The sequence below is a fragment of the Colletotrichum tamarilloi genome, assembly GCF_030869305.1.
Source record: "Colletotrichum tamarilloi strain Tom-12 chromosome Unknown Scaffold_50.1, whole genome shotgun sequence".
In the NCBI taxonomy this organism is placed as follows: domain Eukaryota; kingdom Fungi; phylum Ascomycota; class Sordariomycetes; order Glomerellales; family Glomerellaceae; genus Colletotrichum; species Colletotrichum tamarilloi.
The window spans coordinates 211,568-235,598 of NW_026849433.1; the positions used below are offsets into that span (position 1 = coordinate 211,568).

Consider the following 24,031-nt stretch of genomic DNA (forward strand, 5'->3'; position numbering starts at 1 on the left):
AAGATGATGGGTTGAGGAATTCAGTAAGCAATTACAGGAGCGATCGCCAATAAGCTGCTGCCTACCTTGAGTGCTAAGACTTGCTCTCGCCATCTTGCAAAGTTGACTCTGATCCTACCCGTAAGATCATCAACTTTTGAAATATCAAAAGAAGCCCGCGATGCTCCCAAACCTGGGCATGATCGTCGGCCCAAGGTGTTTCTATGAAGTGCTGATCTTCGGGCGAGAGATGCCGGCGCCAGGGCGGAGCCGAAGCGAGACAGCGTTTTGCTGCGTGCAATGGGCCGAGGGATCACTACTGCGGCCCGACGCCGGCGGTAGATTGAGGCGCAGAATTCGCAACATCGGCGATTCAGGTACCAAAGTGCATGCATCTGCACGTTCGAGAGGAAGGACTTGACAAACTTGGCAGATGCCCTGTTCGACTCAGGGGTAGTTCGTGGGCTGGGTGCACTCCAGGGTCAAAGCGAGCAAGGCAAAGCGAAGCAAAGGCTTTGGGGCTTTGAGGCCTCTGCCGATCTAAGATTCTAATGAATGCATCTTGTTTGAACGTGGAGCAACAATAGTTTGGCGGCAATTTGAATTCCCTAGTAGGGCGTTCCACTGGAGGCGATGACTTGTCAATATCATGCCGAACGCGATAGCGGCTTGGTTGCTCGACTTGATTCAAGGTGCTTAGGACCGTAGCCTGGTAGCAGCGTACCGCGTCAAACGAGCTTCAGACATGACTTGATGGAGCTCAGAAGCCTCAAAGTGCGAACACCAAGCGGGCACACCGGTCATGCCGGAGCTCCGGGAGCACGGGTCTAGACCTCTGCAGACAGCCCACTAAGAGCCTTACACGGCCCGGACAGCGACCGTGGCGGATTTACTTCGTCATTTGCGGCTCAGGCTCGGTGGTGCAGAACTGTCGTGATAGCGTGGAGCGTAGTGTACAGGTAGTAGTGTCGTCTTTGTTGAGGCCAGCTCCATAGCTCCTGAGCTTCAGAGGTGGAAATGGCGCTACTACGATGATCGGCAATGCCCGACGCATACCATCATCAGGGCTGCCCAAGCCGTTGTCCTCCTCCACCCTGTAGCAGCGTAGGGGAAAATTAGCACAGTTAGTCAGGTTCCTAGCGCAGGGTCCCAATGATTGAGGCGGAATCATTGCCAAGGGGGGTCTCGAAGAGATGGAATCTATTGCTGACAGAGGTTGATTCCATGGCGTAGATCTGACAGAAACGAGCAACGGATGACACGAATGAGGCGAGCGCAAAAGTGAGTGGCCTTTGGCGTTGCCGTTTTGGGGAAGCCGGCAAGGAAACAGAGCTGAGTCTCGAACTTGAGCAATGAGGGGTCGTTGGGCGGTGAGTCCCAACATCCCCAGTCGGAGGCAGAACCGGAGAGGAAAGATGATCCGTGGAGTGGAAATAGTCTGGATTATTCGTCTGTAGGTTTTCGTAGACTGTACTCCGTATCTGTACCTGCAATGTGGATGTGGTGGGATGGTTGGTGAGGCTGCTCATTGGGCTCCGCTGAAGTTGGTTATTGGCATGCCGGGGTTTGAAAAGCCATGATCGGCGCGCCTACATCCAAGACACCCCGCGAAGGAGAAGGAGAGCGAACTACTGAAGAACGACGTGGGGTCTGCAAAGCTTTGATGGCTCATGATGCCGAAAAAAAAAACCAAAAAAAAACCAGGGACTTTGTGGATCTATGAGGCACAGTAGTGAGTATCCACGATCTCTTGATGCTGGTCTCAGTTTCGTCCAAGGACTGGACTCCATCACAATACCTATCTCAGGCTCCAGTCCTTTCGTGATGAGGCTTGATAAGTTTGACAGGCGGCTTGGTACCTAAGCTGTGGCGAGTTGCTTCGTGGAGGCGGATGGATATCCATTCTACTAGTTCGCCTTGTGCTGGGTGACACTGACGGGAGGTGAGGCTATGGGTGATGGGATTCGCTGTTGTTGTCGTGAAGATTTGCGGTGAGCTAGTTCGGGTAGGTCGTCAGTCCCAAGATTTGGATACGACTCTGCGTGCGCCTTGATTGATAGCTGGTGACCCATGGCAATAATACCAGCTGGATTTGTTTGTTGTTTTTGGCGACTCAGACTGTACATACTCTGTAGTCTGTACGGACCGTAACCGTACTCCATCCCCAGTAGTCTCTTACGCCCGCCCGATGGCAATATGGGACGACTCGAGCTTGACCGCCGCAATTGGACGTGGGTTGACATTGACAATGCATCGTTGCCAATTGGGGAGAAGTGAGAAATCTGATGGTGCGTTATCATCGCGGATGACAATGAATGGCAGATGACAGCAGCAGCGTCACATTGCGGCGAGCTTTCCGCGGAGTCCAATGCAGCAGGCGTCACGGATGCGGAAGTGCCAAAGTGCTTGTGGCTGCGTGGTAGGAACATCGATTGTGCCTACCTCACCTAGGTGCCCAGATTGCGAAGGTACCTTGCTTTACTGAAGGACCTGGGACTGCAGTACGCCTGAAAGTGGCAGTGACGATGCGGAAATGTGTTGCCGTGCTTCTTACCTGCTTTGCGAAGGTAGGTACAGCCGTACTGCTGCTTCTTTCCTGTTGCAACTTGAAGCTGTGGCTGATTGCTTCCTGCCTCTTTCTTGATGAAATCAATTGCGGCTGGCCGGCACTCTCGCGGGGCAGGAGCAAGATGCCGTGCAACCTACACTACAACTGCCTGCATCTACACGGTACACTGCTGCAGGCGCATAGGTACCCACGTACCTTCCTCAAAGGTGCAGGAAGTTACGAATCCGCGACTCACGCGGCCCCACTCCCCAGATGCTGATGACCTCAGTGGCGTCGATCCTCGATCTTGCATTCGTGGCATTGGCTGCAGCCAGCTCGACTGTGGATACCGACTTCCCCACACCTTCCCAGTCGAGTTTTCCAATCCCCATGTGCTTCTTTCCCTTTTCGCTCATGATTCCTCGGTCATCAGTCATCAGTCAGCATTTTGTTGCTCTGCCGTGTTTCCCCCCTCCCATCGTCACTCTATTGTGTGTGTTTGGTTCCATTTAGTCCCGAAAGGCATCTGTCAGCTCACTTTTTTTCCTTCTGTTCTTTCACCGGCTTCGGAAGACGACCGACCGGTAATGTGGATCTTCCGGCCCTACCGAGCCCTCTGAAGTCCGTTCTCGAGGAGATGAGGGATATGGATAGACTCTACCTACCTACTACTTCACGTGGGGAGCTGAGAAAACGAACTCGAACCATGCGATGACTTCGAATCAATTCCAAGAAGCCTCGCTCGGATCCGCGTCTGGATTCTGCTTCGGTTCACTCGCGAACCCTCAGACCCCTTGCCCGAACTCTGCTCAGCATCCTCCGTGAATGCAGTGACGCACTTTGCGTCGGCTTGTCCTTGATTTCCTCCCCGGCTTGCACAGCACGACGGCACAGCGTGGACGCCGCCCAGCTCAGCTCAACCTAGGCGGAGGCACTGGAGTAGAACACAGCTCACAATATGATCTATTCGACTCTTGCTAGCTCAATCTCGACCTCGCAGACTCATCCCCTCACACGGTTACACATGCACTTACAAGACACAAGACACCACATGCTATGCTACTTGCGGTACTCCCAACCAACTCACAACCAACTGCATGCCGCATAACCGCGCTACTGTTTCTTGTCGACCTCCAAATCTCGCGCTAGAGCCTTGTTTCGTCCATGGTCACCCAACCTGCCGCAGGCCTGCTCGCACTCACCCGCCCACCACCTCTCTAGGAAGGCTCTTGAGGCTGCTCTGTGCCTTGATCTGATGGCCTCGCCAGACTGACCCGGACACGAGACCTGCCTTACACGCGCATCTTTGGTTGACTCGCACTCTGTTGCAATGATGCGTCTGCGGTCTGTTAGGTCATAGCCAACCACTCCCTTGCGAATTCGCAAAGGTCTGTCAACCAAGTTGCGCGCAAAATACCTGTCTCGGGCGCTCTCAGGATGCTGTGGCTCTCAAGACTCTGGCCCTTGACTGGCTGCCATGTCAGACAGCTGCACCCAGCAAAAAAGGTGCCGTCATCATCTCCCTTTTTAGGGTCGTCTATCAGGCACCGGCCCGTCCTGGCGCGCTGACAAGCTTACTGTCCCTATCTCCGCCTCCCCACACTGCCGGGTGCGAATCTTCCGCTGCCTCCAACCCGGAACTACGCAAGTGTTCTCTTGGCATTTTCGTTCAACGGCCGCCGTGGTAGCTGCTGTAAGGGACTCACAGTTTTCGAGCGAGCCAGCAACTCTTGATAATACGTGGGTTCGAAAGTATTGCGAGAGTACGCAGAACAAAGACTGTAGCATAGCAATCCGAGCTCAATAAGGAGCTCCATCGAGGCCTCGTCGTTGGGCCCCAATCGAAGAGCCTACAGATCGCGGAGGATCGCACTTAAGCCCGCCAGGATATCCTCGATGCCCTTTTTCAACAGTCATCGTCAGCCCTGCAATTTTCACCGCCCGCAACTCACTGGCCAGTTCGTGGCATACTGTTGCCCTGGGGTTTCCCATGTCGAGAAGCCAAAAGACCCTCCTTCCGCCATACGTACTCCTCTTTTCCGATTAGGCCTGCTTTGGAACAGCTTTCTTCCAAGGAACAGCGCCAGTCAAGACCTTGGACTGCACTTTCTGTGCTGCGTGGCCCCCTGTTGACACCCCAGCCACTAGGCTCAATGCAATGAGCCCTAGGTCAGCCTGGCCAGCCCGAATTCTACAGTTTGGAACACCAAAGTTGAGATGGCAGAGATTGCGTCTTAATGCGAGAGAATAGGAGATGGAGAAGGCCATGATGCAAACGGGCGTGCGAGTGAAACATGGCCGTTTGGCGCCACACGGTTGGGAACTGGTGCACAGGCAAACAATCAAAGTTCCAGAGTCACAACTACTTACCTACCCTGCCTTCAACCTCTGAGCATGCGGTAATGTGTTGCGTTGCCCTTCGCCGCATCCCATCATTTCACACACACTCTTCGAACTGTCAAGTGTCAAACCTTCAGACCATCAAGCATCTCAGTGGGACGACACCCATTATTCTCGCAAGATGACTCGGACATGGCGATTTCCAAGAGAGTGTAGCGCATGACTCTCTAAAGGACCAATGAGGGTGGCGTGGGGATCTCACAGGACAGCCAGGGCACGCAGGGGTTACGGCGGTTTGGTCTTGTACTTCTTGGAAGTCTCGGCGCCGCGGCGGCCATCCATTGAAAGTCAGAGACATTTGATACTCATGCCAGGCCTCCAAGAGTCCAGCCATCCCATCAAGTCGCGTGTTTTGGCATTGCCCTACCCACAATGGCAAAGGATTCGTACCTGCGAAAACACCACACAGCGTCTCCGTGGCTCCGCAGCTGTGAATTGCGGGCCGAGTCTTGGGATATGGAATCATTGAATTTCAGCGTACGCGATATACACGGAAAAAAGGATTGCTCCGGCAATTGTCGTTCGCCGTTCGTCGGTGCCTCAGTTCTACATCTGCGAAATGGCCAGGGCAATGTTGCTCAGTAACCAACATTTGATCATTTGTCAATTGGCGGGCAAAAAGTCCGGCACGTATGCCGAAGCTCGGCAGACGGGGGGATCTGCTCATCGCCTAACTTATTTGGTGCCAGATCACGTTGATCTGTCAAAAGAGGCAGAACAGAGTTGAGACTACAACGGCACTAGGACGCAATAGACGCGCTGACACGGCACATTGAGACTTTTGGTGGCCGCGGCACGATACGTCGTGACGACTGTGCTCGAGCTTGACCCATCGTAGTGATTACCGAAGCATTTCTTCTCATCTTCCAGAAGGATATCAACAATAACGGCCGGGGGAAAAGAGGATCGCTCTATTGTTCGACATTGAGAAGTATGTACTCCGTACTCGCCAACGGATGATACGGCGCATCATTGCCCGATATTGCTTGCGGCTACGCCCTTGGATCGCGGCTCATCGCATAGACCTGCCAAGGTCTTGCTTGCCAACGAGTCCCGATAGACAGCAGGCGGCAAGGCATGGTTCGACAACATCCCAGGTGTGCCCTGGGGAGCGACCAAACGGATTCGAGACTGTCACACTTGTCTGTACCGAATACGTCGTGCTTCATGTCAAATATGAGAAAGAGCCAAAGATCTATTGGTGAAGCGGCAGACTGGAGGTAAAGATGGTATGTACATGCAAGTTGCCGATAGTTGGCATGTGTACGGAGTAGAACGCAGGCTGCTCACACATTGGTTTGTCGAATATTCGGTAGAGTCTCTCTCTCTCTCTCTTATCAAGCACCAGCCACACTGCCACGAATACAAACTCCACCAACGCCGACCACTCGCCACGCTGATCTGCATTTCTCTCTCGCATTTGGCTGGATTCCCAGTCTTCCCCGGCTATGCGCAGCCACTGCTTACTCACACAACGCAGAGGAGAAAGACATTCACTTTGACACCGTCATCACTCTCTGTTTCGCACCACTCCCTGCATCTCCAGCAAGACATGGGCAGATGCAACTCTGCAAGTGCAGGACGCCAGACAATTGGTATCCGCCCAGGCGCCAGGAAAGCCGAGCCCGGCCCAGCGCGGAGCCACAATTCAGAAGTCCCTTGCCCTTCTATTGGAAACGAGCAGCTGCGTACACTGGAAATTTGAAGAGAAAGAAAAAAAAAACCCCCAATTTCAGAGGCAGCAACCAGGGTCATACCAAGGCCTTGAATACATCATAGGTTGATCATCCGTTCACGCAAGCTCTGAGCAAGGACTTCCTGAACATCCGGCCGGCCTGCAGATGCTTGGAAGAAGACGAAGAAAGTCTGCTCCCAATTGCCCACACACTCAATGGATTGGACTGGATCGGATTGGGCTCTGCCTACTTACGGATACCTTACCTAGTTGATTCAAACCACCATACGTACCGAGGAAGGTCTGGCAGGCAATAGTTGCGCATGCCGCCAACTTTCATGGTTGCCAATGCCGTCTCTTCCATCGGTTCCGCGCTACGAATACCTCAGCTCATCCTGCGTGCCGTCCTTTTCCTGGTGTCTGTAAATAATATTCTTCTTCCTCTTACAACTACCTACACACACACACGCGAGCTACCAGAGCCATCTATCGCATTGGAATTCCGCAAGCGTCCCGTCTTATCCTTCGTCTCCCGTTATACCCGAGGGCAATAGTCCACAAACCTCGACATACCTTCAGTTAGAACCTACGTAGACATTCGCTACTAATCGCCCACGCCACTCAGACGTTCAATTCCATCTCGTCCCGCCTCGTCCGCCATTGTAAGCTATGCCTATTGCCTACGTCCCCCTGCCCTGCTCTTTTACCTTATTCACTATTTTCCTTCTTCCCCTCTTCCCAAACGTCCCATCTCATTTCAACCCATAATATACCCCCCGTCGCTTCGTCTTTTCTTGCGAAGGCCAGAGCCAAACAGAAGAAGGAAAAGAAGTCCATCCGTCCTTCTTTGGCCCCCTTATCCTGCTCCTCCCGCCCCAAATCAAGCTCGCAAGTTACCCATCCTTGGAAGAGGGGACACACAGGGCGCACACCGCACACACCGCACACCACTCACCGTGGCCGCGTCGCAGAGTCTCTTCCCCCGCCAGACAGCATCCTTGCATGCTGCTTGAGTCTACCGTCACAACCAATCCCACTATTTCGTTGGATACGCTGCGCGACAAAGCCAATTCCCACTGTTTCCATTCGGCATCCAGAACTTTGAGGTTGGGATACCGTCGCAGCAGTGAACCATCGCGACCGCTTTACCCTGCCGTACCTGGTCTTCCGGCTTGCCTGCCCACGCCTCTCCGCCTCTCACTCTCTCACTATCACTCTCATATTCACACACTTCTCTTCACCGTACGTGCGCTCCGCTCAACTGTACCTCTCTTGCTGTTCGCTCGCCTTGCTGGTACTCTCTAGCTCTCGCCTACCATTTCACATCTCCATATTCCCCCCGCCTGAACAGGGGCAGTTCCCGGGTCATCGACTCTAACCGCTTCGCCTCGCCCTCGCTTGCCTCTCCCTTCTTCCCCCATCCTACACCCCTCATCGTTGTCGACATCTTCCCTGTCGTCAACATCTCACTCGTCGATTATCGATTCTCTGGCCCATCTCATCGCTCTTTCCCCCACCAGTCACTGCAATCACGGAATCCTCACTCACCCCCCTCCCTTCTGTACCTTCACAGGTCTCTCAGGCTTCAACAGTTCGAGTGGCGTTGCGCGCGGGGCTCCCCATCTTCACTCTACTGAGGCAGTCAGAAGGTAAAACGTGAGACATCCATTCAACACGGACGGAGCCTGACTGGTCCGGACTTGTGAGAGTGTCCTGCGGTATCTTTGCCGACTTGACCTGGCCGCCCCGGGACTGGATGAGAATTGAATTTCGATTGGAGACTTTCGATGCTTGTTCCCACCTTGCTCTCGTCTATCCCACACTTTCTCCCCTCCTTCTGATCTCTCTTCCCTCCCTCCTCCCACCACGGCTGCTACTTGTTCCTGTACAAACACACACACACTCACTCACTCACTCACACTCACACTCACACTCACACTCACGCACTCACACGCACCTTATCCCGCACCCGCACCCGCATGCCGTACTGATCTTCCCGTTGTACCTAGCAACTAGACTTTCTTCTCCCGCCAAACAAGACGCAGAGATCTTGCTTTTCCTTCAGGAGGTCCGAGGGTGGAATGTGATTAAGCCTCCACCCGGCTCTTGTCACTGACTGATCGCATGCACGCCTGACTCTGACGCTGCTCAACCGGTACGTCTTGCATTTTCCTTCTAGTACCTTTCCCTCACATTCTGAGGCTGCCCGTCCCGCCTAGCGCCATCTCCATCTCGTTGTACCTTTCCATACTCCATACGCCTTTCTTTACCTTGCCTTACCGGCCGTTAGTCTTGTCTCCCAAGACCAAGACGACGCATTTCTTATGCCCCATGCCTGTCTCTCCATGTGCAGCAAGTGCTCGCACCGCGCCGTGTCCCATCACCGCTGCACATTATCACGGGCAACCCTGCATCCCACCTCAAACCCCCATCATCCCTAACTCGCCTCGATGCCCGACACTCCTTGACCCGACCTACACATCCTCGTCTCCTCTTCCTATGGATACCCTCACTTGCTTTTTGCCAGCGCATAGAACCATCTCATGCACCTAATCTGGCCAGTACCCCAGACCACTCTCCTATTGTCTCTGACCGTAGGAAACTTCCCCTACACACGCCCTTTCTAAAACTCCATACCTTAAACTTCAACCTCTCTCTTCTATTTCTTATACATACTCTGCATACCGCGCCCACTTTCTGGCTGAGTGATTCCGGACTCTTTGTCACTCGGCCACACGCTACATGTTTTTTCCTACCAGTGGTGTCTAACAATGCCGGCCACCATGACAGATTCGGAGCGATCTCGGCGTACGGAAAACTGGATTCCCACATCCACCCGAGGCGGCGTCTACTACTGCCCCAGATATCTTCTCGATCCTCCCGCTACACAACAAAATCGCCTACCAACGCCGCCCATCCGTGCTCGCCAAGTAAGACCGCGATCAATACACATCACTTCGTGGCCCTCGGGCTTTGTACCCCACGAATTACGGCCACAACCAGAACGTCCTGTCAAGAGGAGGAAACCGTCAAAAGCAGTATCCCCAACTACAACAGCGCTGGGCAAGACGTCATTGAAGTTCAGCATCAAGCAGTTCTTCTCCCTCTCTCAAAAGCAAGTGCCGAGTCGTTCTACGTCGCGCGCATCCACACTCTCCAGGCCCACGCTTTCGAGACCCCCCAGCAGAGCCGCGAGCATTCTCAATCGACTCTCTACCTATCGTGAGGTAGATTTGGTGGTTCCGGACGAAGACACAATGGCGCTACGATCTGCCGCCATGAGCGAGGCCCTGCGGCCGCCTCTGATGAGCTCTACTTACAACACACCCGGGCAGCGAAACAGCTTGATGTCGGTACGGAGCGCAAAGAGCAACGTAACATCAATGGTCACCGAGATCCCCAAGCCAATCGCCCATGGCAGCGGCGTCAGCTGCTCGATCTTGATGGCGGAACCGAACATTTTCTTGACTGGGTTCGACCACGACGGCCACAGACAACATTCACAAGGCGGCACAGCTCTCCTTCGCGGAAAGCTGCAATTGAAGGTCACGAAAAACATCAAGATCAAGGGTGTGAGCTTGAAGTTGGTGGGAAAGGCTCGCACCGAATGGCCCGAAGGAATTCCTCCCTTGAAAGTCGACCTCTATGAGGAGGAGTCGCTGCGTACGCAAGTTTTGACCTTTTTCAACGCCGTAAACGACGGGTGGGAGACCGAGTACGGGAATCAGTGTGTCTACACATTGAAGAACAGCTCCACGAATTCTTCCTCAACCAACCTCGCCTCCAGCTCTCCCCGCAACTCGATGTCGCCCTCGCTACTCTCAATACCGCCTAACCGACAGGGTCTTACCGCCAAGGAGCTGAAGCGCCTGTCTCTACAGTCAAATCAGTCGAGGAGCTTTGGCAAGGGCGACAACCCCAGCGGCAACCAGGCAAAGGGTTACAAGGTGTTTTACCCAGGTACTTATGAGTACACCTTTGAGCTGCCCATCGACCACCATCAGTTGGAGACAACTAAGCTTCAGTATGGCTCTGTGAAGTGGGAGCTGCAGGCAACCGTTGAGCGAGCTGGCGCTTTCAAGCCCAATCTTCACGGTTCCAAGGAAGTCGCCATCGTCCGCGTGCCAGACCAGCTCTCGCTTGAAATGACGGAACCCATCTCAATTAGCAGGCAATGGGAGGATCAACTCCACTACGACATTATCATTTCGGGCAAATCGTTTCCCCTGGGCACCAAAATCCCGATTGCCTTTAAGCTCACGCCGCTTGCCAAGGTTCAGGTTCACAAACTCAAGGTTTTCGTCACCGAATCGATTGAATACTGGACCAACGACCGTAGAGTTACCCGTAAAGATCCGGGTAGGAAGATTCTCCTGCTCGAGAAGACTTCTGGCAAGCCATTAGACCCTGCCTATGCGTCGTCGGATGTTCGCGTACTCAATGGTGGTGAGCTCACGCCCCGCCAGCGCCGGGAGGCCCGAGAATCTGCAGCTATGCGGCGCGCAGCCGATGCCTCTCGACACGGCGTCATGCCCGAGCCTCTCCCCGAACCAGTAGACAACATCTTGGGTGACTTGGATCTTGGACTGGAGAGTTACTGGGGGTCCACCGAAATTGAAATGAACGTTCAATTGCCGACTTGTGAGACCATGGCAAAGAGCAAGGAGATGCGCTTGCACCCCGATTGCAGTTGGAAGAATGTCAATGTGTACCACTGGATCAAGGTAAGTCTTTTTTTATCCACTTGATTACCCGCAACGACTAACAGCCATCCTAAGATCGTCATGCGGATTTCCCGCCTCGACCCTGAGGATCCCACCGGTACCAAACGCCGTCACTTTGAGATCAGCATCGACTCACCGTTCACGGTACTCAACTGCCGCGCTACCCAAGCCAACACCTCTCTTCCCGAGTACTCAGGCCCCGATGTTGGCCTGAATCAAAGCCGTCACACGTCTTGCGGCTGCCCCGATGCTGTCACTATCTCTGGTCCATCCGAGGGCTCACCCAACAATCTTTCAACCGGCGCCCTCACCGTAATGGAGGCGCCTGGTAACCTTCCCGCGCCCCCACAAGCCGCCCACCTTCCCTCCTCACCGCAACCTACAACCGGCGGTACCGGCCGGTCGTCGCCGCCGAACTCCCAAACGTCGGTTGACCCTCTCGCCGACGTACATCCCCGACCCATTCACCTACTTCGCGTGCCGTCCTACAACCCGCCTGCGTTTGATGCTGAGACGCCCCCGCCGCCCGCCGAGAACGATCAGCTTCCGCTGCAGACGCCCCCACCTCAGTACGATGTCATTGTCGGCACGCCGAGCGTTGACGGCATGGCAGACTACTTTGCTCGTCTCGCTGACTACGGCTACGACGAACCCGAGGAAGACTCTGACTCGGATGAGGGCCCGGCTCGCATCACTGAGCGTGGAGGGCGCGTCAACGTGGCGCACCCTCGCACACCCGGCGGCAGGCGCGCTCCCAGCCGCAGTATGGAGATCCAGCGCCCTCCCGTCGAACTAAGAATGGACGCTCTACCCAGCTTAAACTTGCGCAGGGATGGTGTCCACCCGCAAATCAACTGAACATAATGCTGTAATATCACAGAAAAAGAACTGTCACAAATTGGAGGAGATGAGATGATCAGACGAGAAACTTGGACGATGAAGACTTGGAGAGGACACATTCGAATTACTTTTGCATCATGACTATGGATCATCGAGACGACATCTAAAAAACCACTTACCAATGCATCCTCATCAGGATTGGTCGGCGCATTCACGAAGGGGAATGGGTTTCGGTTGGGGAATGTATGCTCGTTAGATGCGAGCAGTACCAGGAGGAACACAGTCTGGCGTTCTTGTTGTCTTTTTTTTGGGATATATACCTGGACTCTACGTCTACTGCTCTGTGTGAATATTGATTCCCTGGATATGTACTGGACTTGAAGACAAACACCTTACATCATGCACACGATTCTCTTAAGTAATGGTGATGCTTCATGATCTCGCCCGATGGCACTCGGCTATTATCATGTTGTTTTCAGCGGACTTCACACTGAACGTAGCTTGATCACTTGCATATAACATCAACCGCCCGCTGAAGGGTGCACTACATTGAACCTAGCGTGGCATGGCACCTATCAGACCAGTTCAGCAGGACCAGCTATTGAATTACTTGGCTTTTCTCCTAATCGAGGTGCTTCTCGCCACACCAAGAACTCTATAAGCTATGTGAAATCGGCCCAGTCCCGACCCATCGGTGCATGTAATTTCTCACCGACGGCTATTGGTATCAGAGATTGCGGCGGGACCCCCGTAGGAGACAGGGTAAACGATTGAAAAGGGGGCGCTGAGGACTGCCGTGGTCTGGGTTTCTTCAAGGGGTCGGGGGTTGCGAAAAAAGGGGGCGAGGGACGAAGATCGATTGGTGGTCTTTTCCTCGGGGCACGTGGAGGAAAGTCAAGTCGATTGGCATTTAGGAGGTTACCGGAAAGCGCCGTCCATCAATCGAGAGTTTGACAATGGGGGATCGAAGGGGGAACAAGGGGATTCCGGTAATCACTTTAAAAGGCTACGTTCGAATTCGTTTGGCTGCGAATCCTATGAGCCATGAGTGAGATGTCGTCATGGACGGGGGATTATTTGGGAAGGGGTCCCTTGAGAGCCATAGGATCCTGGTCCCGTGTTTGGAGGGTAGAGGGCATGTATATGAACGAAGTTACCAGCGTGACGACTATCTTTATTGACCAGCGGCAAGCGAAACCGTAGCCGGAACTTTAACGTTATCCTGCCCATGTTGGAGGAGAGGCAAACGTCTTTTTCAGCTGATGGGGGGGGGGGGGGCGTTTGTTTCATGAGCGGGTGGGAGTGTGACCTCACCGCGGACACGGAGTTTTGAGAATTCAGGAAACATTGAAAGGATCGATTTGCGAAAAGCTGAAGGATATTTGGTTTGACAAGGTTCATGTTTGGAAAAAGTATCCATCGTAGCAGGTACGCATTTCCGAGTGAAAGTAGCGAAGGTTGCTTTTGGAATTATCATTGTGGTAGGAAGAGGGGCCCTCTGAGTTTGGGGAGAGGAAGGGAGAGACAAATGTTGTTAATGGCATTGACGGGATCGCTCGTGCGGACGGCGGGATCGGAATTCGGGGGTTCTTACTTTTGGATTGGGGATTGGGGATTGGCTTTTCCGATGGTGGTGAGGAAGGGGGATTGGGATACCGTGCGGTGTGAGTGGAGGGTAATCTGCTTGAGTTGGTCTAGGCTTTTCTGGAAGAGAGTTTGAGCAGGATGAAGTGAGTTTGCGTCGTTCAGAGCTGAAATGCCGGGATAAGATTTGGACATGTTGGAGTTGGATGGAGAAAAACAGAGAGGGAGAAGGTCGAGGCTCGGAGCCGGCTGTGGGTTTGGTAAGTAGCGTATCGTCCTGCAAATAACTTCAATCTCGATGGCGGAAGAATGAGGTTGACTGCCATGTACTTTGCGGAGTGATTTCTTTCTCGAAGAAGAGACTTCGACGCTAGAAACGTGGTCACCACTTGGTCCCGAGCCGAGGCTTTGAGGGAAGGAGAAGGGAAAACCAAAGCGACAGTTTCGTCTGATGATTACAACCAACCCACGACGATCTTTCAAGGCTGCTTACTCAGATCTTTAAAGAGCCTGGGCTCATGGTTGGACAGGAATCCTGGAAGCTGCACGTGTTGTGGTCTAGAATTGAGGCAATTATACTGACAAGGGGTAGTGTTGTTCCTTGACAGGCTATGCAACCCTGGCGTCTAACGTGACCGGAGATCTTTCAAATTTGACACTATTGGAGGAATAAGTCATACATGTCGAGTTCGTGACTAGACGCGTATCTGGTGACCGATTCTAGGCTGAGAGAACGGTGTCGTCTAGGGTTTCGAGGGTTACATGTAGACTTGGAGGGAGGACTAGGGAGATTTGATGGTGGAATACGGGGATGTGGACGACATTTTGGCACCTGGTAACTCGCTGCCAGTGCGCGTATCATGAGGTGCTGGTTGAATGCTTCGATTTTTCCAAAGTATGAACGTGGAATACTTTTCCCTAGTTAGGGGAGGGCGATCGGCGCACGATTTCCTTACACGTAATGTCTTCCTTAACATGCCGTCGAGGTTGAAAGATTACTTATCAATTTTCAAAACTCAAGAGTCCTCGTCTAGTGACTAGAACCCAGAAGTCGATGTCAAACCCTACGAACCTTGGCTATACCATTCCAAGAACATGACTAATACTTGGCACCGTTGGAGGTACAAGGCGATCGTTTCTTTACGCAGGGATCTCACTTACAGAGCTGTTTGCTAGGTTGATGATATTTCTATCTAAATCTATACTTTCTACATAAGGTACGTGTTGCAAGAGAGCAGTACATTAGTTGTTAAAAAGCATTGATAGGTTCAACTGGTCCAACAATTTGCAGCAGATTGTGCGCTGTGGTCTGTTCATGTTCCTCTGAATTCGACAAAGGCAAAAAGATCTGCCAAGGGACCCATGCAGAAATCCATGGACCCTGCCTCAAGCTCATAAAGACTGAGGGGCACAACTTCATCGAGCTGTGAGATGAGCAGAAGCTATGGTAGGACTACCTCCCTGAAGCAAATCATGACGTCTGTTTTCCCAGGATCTGAGAAATATCATACCAGAACTCGTGCGTTTCAAAATTTCATTCTTCGATACAGAGTCCGCATCTACAGTACCGAGGGCAAGGAAAGTTGATGATATTTATGTCGACCCAGCTAGTGATCGACAGGCCTCAGTGGCCGTAGTCCTCATATTTCAGTGGAATTCAGCTCAAAGTCTTGCATTTCGCGGCAAAACCATACTCATATCGTGTTTGATATCACCTCTAGAAGAGGCTATCCGTTTGGGAAGGCTTCACAAACAAGGGGTCAAACATCTTGCGTCCTGATGTGGATCGCACCGGAACTGACTTGAGATGGCAACCTCGGAGCTGGTTAATTGGGAACCATTGCTAGCCTCGGAGTAGGTCTGGTTCTCTGATTGTAGATCGTCTGCTTACTCGTAGAGTATTTTGTATCAAGAAGCCCCAAGTCATCGAGTGATTATATCATGTGAGTATCGTCGAAGGAGAAGTCTGCAGACCAATATGCGGTTCTGCCCGCGACCCCACATCCACGCATATCGATGACTAGTTCCGCCTTAAGGGTTCTTATGAGCGGGGAATGGGACGAACTTCTGCCCTCACAACCAGCCTTATCATGACTGAGTCATTCTTGGTTTCTTAAATAATGCCTTGCATCCCCTCTCACGAGTCGTCCTCTCTCTTTTGATCAGTAGACTTTCTTCACTGCGCTTGCAATTTCGGCTTCATAATGAGTCACGGCCTTTCAACTCGCGGCAGCATCGCAGCCAAGCCGGACGATGGCATGCTTCTATGGAAGATCGTCCAGGACCTCTGGGACCCGGAAACGAATCCCAAAGGCTACGTGAGCTTGGGCATCGCGGAAAATACTCTCATGCACGATAGACTGTCGAAGCATATTCACGAGAACCTAGCAGTTCCGAACCACTCGTTCACGTACGGCGATGGCATGACCGGCTCGAAGCGTCTGAAGGCGTCACTCGCGCACTTTCTCACTGAGCGACTACATCCAGTAACGGCCATCGAAGCGCAACACATCTCCGTCACCAATGGTTGCAGTTCGGCAATAGAACATCTTTGCTGGGCATTGGGCAACCCTGGCGAAGGCTTCCTTCTCGGCCAACCCCACTACGGAGCTTTCCTTCCCGATGTTGAGTATCGAACGGGCTGCAAGCTCGTGCAGGTTCCTTTCCACGAAGTTGACCCTTTCGGTTTGGATGCGGTCCGGAAGTATGAGGAAGCGTTGCTGTCCGCTAGGGAAAAGGGGATCAAGATTGCCGCCCTCATCTTATGTCACCCTCACAACCCTCTCGGACGTTGCTATCCGCGGGAGACCATTGTCGATTTGATGCGACTGTGCCAGCAGTACGATATGCATCTCATCAGTGACGAGATATACGCGCTCTCCGTCTGGAAGAACACAATCGATACGCAACCAGCGCCGGTTCCTTTCGAATCTTGCCTCTCCATCAGTACGACAGACATCATGGAGGCCCATCGACTGCACGTTCTCTGGGGCATGTCCAAAGACTTCGGCGCCAACGGTATCAGACTTGGCGCCATCATTTCACAGCACAATTCGTCGTTCCATAGCTCCTTGACCCCGGTCGGTATCTACAGCTCACCTTCCGGCCTTACTGACCACGCAACGGCCAACATTCTCGATGATCGCGAATGGGTGGATGGCTACATCGACGAGAATCAGCACAAGCTCCAAGAAAACTTTGAGCTGGTGGCCAACTGGGTTACAGAGAACGGGATCAAGTACGCACCTGGGGCAAACGCTGCATTTTTTCTGTGGGTTGATCTGGGCAAAGCCTACCGTGAACGACGGCCGGGTGCAGAATTTGAGGATATCAGCATAGAGGTGATGAGGGCGTTGCTCGACAAGAAGGTGTTTTTGGCATCAGGAAAACAGTTTGGCGCCGAGCAGCCGGGGTGGTTCCGGATCGTGTTTTCCAACAAGAAGGATGTGCTACTTGAAGGCCTCAAACGAGTTGCTGCTGCCTTAGACCACTGAGCTTGATGTGATATGATTTGCTTGGGTTCTAACTTCACTTTGCAAAAGCGCACAGAGACGGCAATGGGCCTCAGATGCTTGGTTTTTCCTCGGACAAATACTGCTTCCGATAACTGATGTTAGCTGCTTATCATTAAGAGAAGGTTTGCGCAAGATTACTCTCGTAGAATTTCTCCTACCAAAACACCAAGCTTAAATAATCCTTGCGTTGATCGTCAAAAGCCCCTGCACGATGATAAGATCATGCAGCACGCAGCATGAGTACGACCAGATAAAGCTGTGAACGATATTTCGCCTTACCTCATCATTCAGTTGCTTTGGCTCCATCGTGCCGTTCCAGTTATCATGGGCGAGGCTTCTTATGTAGCACAGCCCTGTGGTGTTTACCAAGGGAAATCATCCTGCGATTGGTTTTCTGTTACGTAGTGTCATTCTTGACTCGCTTAGCGTTCCTGCTGTTGTGGTAGAATGGTACTGACGACTGACGCGTGGTGCGGAATGCGCGGGGGCCTTTGAGTACTGTGGTTTGAAATGAAGCTCTCTACATCTAAGCATTGGACATTGAACAAGAAGTATCGCCTGCCTTATCGAACTCCCATTTGCAATGATGAACGGATTCAAGACTTCGATTACCACAGTCGGCGTGGGCGACAACTTACATAAGAGATGGGTCAGTTTAGTTGCTTACTCTTCGGATGAAGGTAGCCCTTGAGATGTCACAGTGAGACATTGAACGTTCACGGGTGTATTTTGACTATTTCTTCTTCAGAGATGACCAATACCCAGACTGATTCGTTAAGTAATGAGAATGAGAAAATGGCACAGTTACCAACTTTGAAGACACGTAAATGCCCAGATTGCACGGTGCTCGAGGCCGGCAGTGTCTGGATAGTTTTGCCAATTGCGGTAAGGCCTCGTTCATCTGGCTGGGCTGCAGGGATCCTCGATCGCCATTAACCCACATCTGCTTAATGCCTCCAGACATTAGCACAAGATCCCTGCGAACCCGCGCGGTTCCCACCGGTGTGCTAGTAATGCCCAGTCCTGCGTCAAGATCATGTGTTGATGTGATCTTGAATTTTGATTTCGGGTGTTCTCGGCGTACGCGCTTCATAGCAGACTTAGATGTCTGACTTCATCACCGATGAGGGTGACAGCTTTAGCCTTAACTCTAGTTTGTGTACTGGTATCACTCAGTTCCCGTCATCACGAGTCGGAACTACATAGTCTAGGTATGTAGAAGAATCAATTATATGCTAAAAAGAGAGGGCTTACCGCTACGGTGTAGCCGACATCTTTCTCACTTCGCTCATACCGATGACATAGTACACCGTTGCAACGGCACACTAGGAGAGTATGGCCATATGTTAGGGGGCGATGTGACCTAAAGCTGCAAGGACCCCACGTCTGAACAATGGTCATAATAAGCGTAACCGAGAAAGCACATATTGCGAATCCACGCTAAAGAGGGCTGAGTGGTTACCTTCATCCGAACGCTGGGGATTAGCTTGGCCCGGGGTGCAGTGACGTTGGGAAGGGGTAGGCAGTCTGACCGGGATACCAACGATCTGGATCGCGTCATGTACATTCAACTTACCAAACTTGGATGAAAACAGCCAACATCAGTCTACACGAGTCGTCTATTGTGGAGTTCGGAACGTGAGGCCTGCTCGGCTTTCGGAACGCAGTGCACCTTGAGCCCCTGATGCCAATACGTACAGTCTCATGGACTGAAAATATAAGTAAGTAGTGTTTGCCGGATGGAAAACACACCTAAACACCATCTCAAAATCACCGTCACTCTTTTTTACACAAAGCCAACTGAAGTCCCAACTCAAAATGGTTCTGCCCACATTCGTTCTTTCGGCTGCTCTGGCCACATCTGTTGCAGCCTACGATACCCTCCTCAACTTTCACGGCGCCCCCGAAGTCGAAACCCGCACGATTGACGACATTCACAAGGCTGCTGTCGCTGAAGGTGGTGTCGTTACTCTTTGGCACGGGGGTGATGAGAAGACTCAACAGGACGCTCTGAAGGAAGCTTTCGAGAAGCGCTTCCCCGGAATGACCCTTAACCTCACCGTCGACATCTCCAAATATATCGACGGCGACATCGACCGCCAGCTGTCGCAAGGCAACGTTTACGTTGACAGCGTCATTCTTCAGACCCTTCAAGACTATCCCAGATGGGACCAGGAAGGTGCTTTGCTGCGGTACAAACCATTGGACTTTGACAAGATCCACCCTGGCTTCCGTGATGTATGGGCTTCGTGGTATGCGGTTGTTGTGTTTGGTTGGACCAACATCTGGAACACCGAAAAGGTTTCCGAAGGCCCCGTCGAGTACTCGGATTTCTTGAAGCCTGAGTACAAGGACAAGTTGGTCTTTACCTACCCGAATGACGATGATGCCGTTCTTTATGCGTTCGACCTGGCGTAAGCAATAACCTCTGATAAATACTTCTTTATGTGTGAATACTAATTGGAAGCAGTATGCAGCAGAACGGATACAGCTGGTTCGAGAATCTCCTCGCCCAAAACCCTCGTTGGGTCCGCGGCACTGCTACCCCGACCACCGTCATGGGTCAGGCCAACAACTCATACGCCGTCACCTTCACCGGCGCTCTCGGACTAGCACCCACTGCTCCTTTCAATGTTTCCATTCCTAAGAATGGTTTCTTCGTCACTTGGGGCCAGCGCGCCGCGATTCTCAAGGACGCCCCCCACAAGGAGGGAGCAAAGCTTCTCCACAACTTCTTGCTCAGCGAGGAGTATCAGAGCCCCAACAACACCGGCATGTGGAGCGTCCGCAAGGACATTCCTGCCCCCGCTGGCTTCCCGGAACTGATGGACGTCAACTCTACGAACCCTATTGACTTTGAGCGTTTCATGGCGGATCGGGAGCGTGTTGAGAGACTAAAGCTTTTCTTCGAGAGCAAGATTGGCTCCGCCCAAGGACTCAGCCCCTTGGTTGACGACTTGTAAACATGCGACCGAATACATAGAAATATAGCATAGAATGTTGCTTTTTCTAGATAGATCAAGTGAACGAAGAGATCCTAGCTCGTTACAAGTTGTTGTTCTCACGTGGTCATCACGAGGATGTCGTGTTAATCTATCCCACCTCCTTCAACCACCACATACGACCATACCCATTGGAAAATTCGGGATCCCGTCCGCTCTCCCATAGACAAGCCAATGAGGGCCGGATTAGTAGTTGGGTCGGTGACGACCAGCGAATACCTGGTGTTGTATGTTTTTTTGCTGAATTTGTGATGATATCTCGACATCGTGAAGTTTTGGTGTTGTGGTGGGCCACGCCCAAAACGTGACTCCACATAGAGTTGATAAACCCATAATCCTGGTCAAATACGACCTGTTGAATCTACTACTCCCTCCTTCCAATGTTGACGTAGTTTTTGAACCACTGAAAAGTAGATCACAAACCTAGCGCGAAAGCATTCGTAGAGACTTTGTCATGATCTCAAACAAGGGCCGATTCTTTGGCTCGAAATACATTACCCAGCTTTTCTGTACATACCGCATGCGATGACGCAATAGATCGGCCGAACTGTCAGAAGTGGGAAAGGAGGCAGGCACATAATACCTCAAGTTGGGATCTGGATTTCTTTCGAATGGTTGTTATGATTAGGGGACTATTAGAAGAAAAAAGTTAAACACTATACCGTCGCATCATCGTATGGAGAATACGTATGACGAAGTTAACATTACACCAATCCATCAAATCCGTGTTCAAACGACCCCATAAACTCTACTACCCATAAGCTGTCCCTTCTCTATTGCATGTCAGTATTATCATCAGACCTCGGCAAGACCACGACCGACAAAATCTGCTTAGCCGCTGAGCTTCCACGGCATTTCCCTGATAGGCCAATGTCTTCAAATGCTTTTCTAATACAATCTTGTATAGAGAGATACAGTGTGATTATTCTCTCCGTGACAAGAGTCTCTACTTGACCAAGACATTCAACAGAAACCAACTAATCCTCCCTTGTGTCTAAGGCTGGCTGGACTGACTCCGCTTCGGGTGATGTGAAGCCGAAGGACGAGCAGTCTGTATAACCTCAACTAGAGTTTGTGTAACCTGAACCATTGTTTTTGGTATGAGACAGCCTGGACCTTTCATTCTCGTTACCTCACTGCGAGCGGCCAAAGAAGACATGTCGCCACTGAGAGAGACTTGGCGACACACAGCTCCGTGGTTCTCAAAGCCATGGTGTATGTGCTGCCAAGAGCTATGTACCGCCCAGACACCATCGATGGAATGGAAAGGTTGGAAGAAGTTCCACATGCTCGGCGACTTGTTGTGTACATAGGCTTGGAGTCCGGGACTGGGCCATGGCTCGGCACTTCAAAGAAGGTATGCGTCTAACCAGACTGCCGAGCTGATCAGTCGATCCCCTCGGCCCGGCTGGTCGGATGACTTCACGCGACTCTATCACACGCCGGAAGCAATGTTTACCCCTTACAGCACCCCTCTCATCCGTTGAACACATTGTCTGGGCCCCATGTTGTGGATGCAAGGAATAGATCCTGTGGCTTGCTGAAAGATCAACCTTTCTCAATATGATACGCCATGAAGCATGCTCAACGCATCTAGGGAAAGGATGATCCAACGTCATTTGTGTGCCTATGAAATCAAAATGACCAATCATCCTGTGGTTCGCCATGACACTTAGGCCGAAAGCATGCAAAGGGAACCGGGGAAGTGTCTCACAGACCGGCGGGAGACAACATCCAGCACCACGGAGATGGAAGGTGCTCCGTCTTTGAGAACTATTGATCTTCGTTTTGCACTTTCATCCTCTTGAGACTGTCTCACAGGTTGAACAAGCAGTGTGATCTTACTTCTCGAGGCACAAGAATCGGACAGAGGGGAAGGCAGTCGGATTTCTTGGGAATGACATCACAGTATGAGCACTGGAACATGAATCATTGCATAAGCAGAGTAGTCGGTTTTGTGCACACATACTTGGAGCTCGAACACATGGCTACGCTATTGCGCATTAGCGGTAGAGAAGCCGGAGAGATGCGCTGCACGCGCGCCAAGACTGCATTGTTAAGGCCGTGAAGCTTAGTCCCAGGCAGTTTCTTGGTGGCTTGAAGCACATCATGAGCAATGAAAATAGCAACGAGGCGTCCAAAAAACCACAGGTCCCACATCAAGATGGTGAGAGATGAGAACTTCCGGCGCCATGTCACATAGCTAACGTCTCTAGTGAGAGTGCTTCTGCAATGAGGTCTCTTAATTTGAATTATCCTCAGTAAATCGACCTGAGTCTAGACAAAACACTACGGGCTTTACATTGAAAACGTTATTCTACAGCTTGGACTTGCCGACTGAAGATGAACACCAAGTCGAGAAACGTCCACAGATCGGGCCGCATTTTGGCACTACGATCGGAATGCAATCTCTAGGGTGGTTGAGTCATCTCGTTCAGTTCCCTAGCAAGCCCATGACATGGACTTTTCTCTCCGCAATGTACGGCCGCAAACGTTGTCTCGGACAGTGCCATTGACGGAATCTCCCTTAGGTAATTGCTCAAGACTCGTCGTCCCGCTACGGAACAAGCTCAGTCCGATGATCGAAGCCGGCTCGACCACCCCGCTGTCGATGAATGCGGCCCGCTGGGAACTATCCGCTGACATATTTCCCGTGAGCCTAGCCTGTCCGCCAAGCCACGGCTAGGCTAGATCTAGCTCTTGTCACTATTGCCTAATAGCCAGCTCCCATAACGTCTATGTGGGCTCGAGCTTCATGAAAGGGTTGCTCCCGTTGAATGTGGGGTTAGAGGCTGTTTTGAACAGCACTGATTCGTGGATACTAAATGGTCTTAGACAACGACCATCGTCCACGGGAAACTCCAGTAGACCCTGAGACATCTCAGACCCAACCACATCCACTCCCGCCACATGCGGTGACAAGTTGAAAGAGGAGTCAACAAACTGTCCGTTCCCAGCTCCCTGCAAGGGGATTGAGGTCTTCTTGGGGAGGAAACTGGAAATGGGGCCCTCCGGGAATGACAGCAGAGGAGACGCCTCACCCGCTCAGCATTCTTGTGAGGAAGATTCCGTGCAACTCGTGTGTCTTACTGGGCTTTCAGACTCCTTTGACTCTCTTCAGCTGGCGCCCGGGCGGGAGTGTCTTGCCGCCCAGAGGCGTTTCCAAAGAGATTCTGTGTAGGTTTCTTTGGCTATGCGGGAGCGTTGCCGTGTCGTCATCTCACACCGATGAACACTACCATCACTGCGAGCCTTGCCCCGTTACACAGAATATCGGACAGTGAAAACTTCTCATCTTAACACAGGAATGATTTACAAGATGACGGGGCAGATCATCACCTCATCTCAGACAGGCACAAGCATCGGACCCGGCGCCCGGTGCATCTCAAGAAGATGATGGAAGGCTCCGTTACCATGGTAAGAGTTCAAAGATGTATGCCGAATTCACCATCTCGATGCCGCGCGGTAGTTCAGCCCGGGAAAGCCAAGATGACTCGACGTTCTTGGGGTTTAGCTCGACGCCTTGGCAGCGCCTGACATCAAATTGAGACAAGCGGTAAGTCAACATACCCACTTCCTGGCACCCCCCTGTTTCTGGCACCCACAAAAACGCGAAAATCCACCACAACCCAATGCCCACCCCCAACCTCCTTTTATCACAACATTTTCAATTCGCGTCCAAATGGGCTCATCTTTTGCACATGTCTTCTTCTATATATAATGCCTCAATATACCGAAGATCAGCTTCGTCAGGCTCTCGAGGA

The 24,031-nt window shown here is 52.0% G+C and overlaps 5 protein-coding genes across 5 annotated transcripts; 4 read left to right on the forward strand and 1 right to left on the reverse strand.

Moving 5' to 3' along the window:
* Window positions 1–868: 868 nt before the first annotated feature.
* CTAM01_10647 (uncharacterized protein) lies at window positions 869–2,964 on the reverse strand (the record flags this gene model as incomplete). Its single annotated transcript, XM_060526662.1, has 4 exons — window positions 869–1,112; window positions 1,888–2,065; window positions 2,534–2,575; window positions 2,784–2,964. 4 exons carry the CDS (start codon window positions 2,962–2,964, stop codon window positions 869–871), a joined length of 645 nt encoding a protein of 214 aa, XP_060378757.1.
* A 3,961-nt stretch (window positions 2,965–6,925) lies between these two features.
* On the forward strand, window positions 6,926–7,156 carry CTAM01_10648 (uncharacterized protein; the record flags this gene model as incomplete). Its single annotated transcript, XM_060526663.1, has 1 exon — window positions 6,926–7,156. The coding sequence occupies one exon, from the start codon at window positions 6,926–6,928 to the stop codon at window positions 7,154–7,156; it is 231 nt and encodes a 76-aa protein (XP_060378758.1).
* Window positions 7,157–9,373: 2,217 nt separating this feature from the next.
* Window positions 9,374–12,184, forward strand: CTAM01_10649 (arrestin domain-containing protein; the record flags this gene model as incomplete). The annotated part of the gene is made up of 2 exons (XM_060526664.1): window positions 9,374–11,326; window positions 11,381–12,184. The coding sequence occupies 2 exons, from the start codon at window positions 9,374–9,376 to the stop codon at window positions 12,182–12,184; spliced, it is 2,757 nt and encodes a 918-aa protein (XP_060378759.1).
* Window positions 12,185–15,954: 3,770 nt separating this feature from the next.
* Window positions 15,955–17,244, forward strand: CTAM01_10650 (uncharacterized protein; the record flags this gene model as incomplete). Its single annotated transcript, XM_060526665.1, has 1 exon — window positions 15,955–17,244. One exon carries the CDS (start codon window positions 15,955–15,957, stop codon window positions 17,242–17,244), a length of 1,290 nt encoding a protein of 429 aa, XP_060378760.1.
* Window positions 17,245–19,083: 1,839 nt separating this feature from the next.
* Window positions 19,084–20,228, forward strand: CTAM01_10651 (ABC transporter; the record flags this gene model as incomplete). The annotated part of the gene is made up of 2 exons (XM_060526666.1): window positions 19,084–19,679; window positions 19,736–20,228. 2 exons carry the CDS (start codon window positions 19,084–19,086, stop codon window positions 20,226–20,228), a joined length of 1,089 nt encoding a protein of 362 aa, XP_060378761.1.
* Between the last annotated feature and the right edge of the window lie 3,803 nt (window positions 20,229–24,031).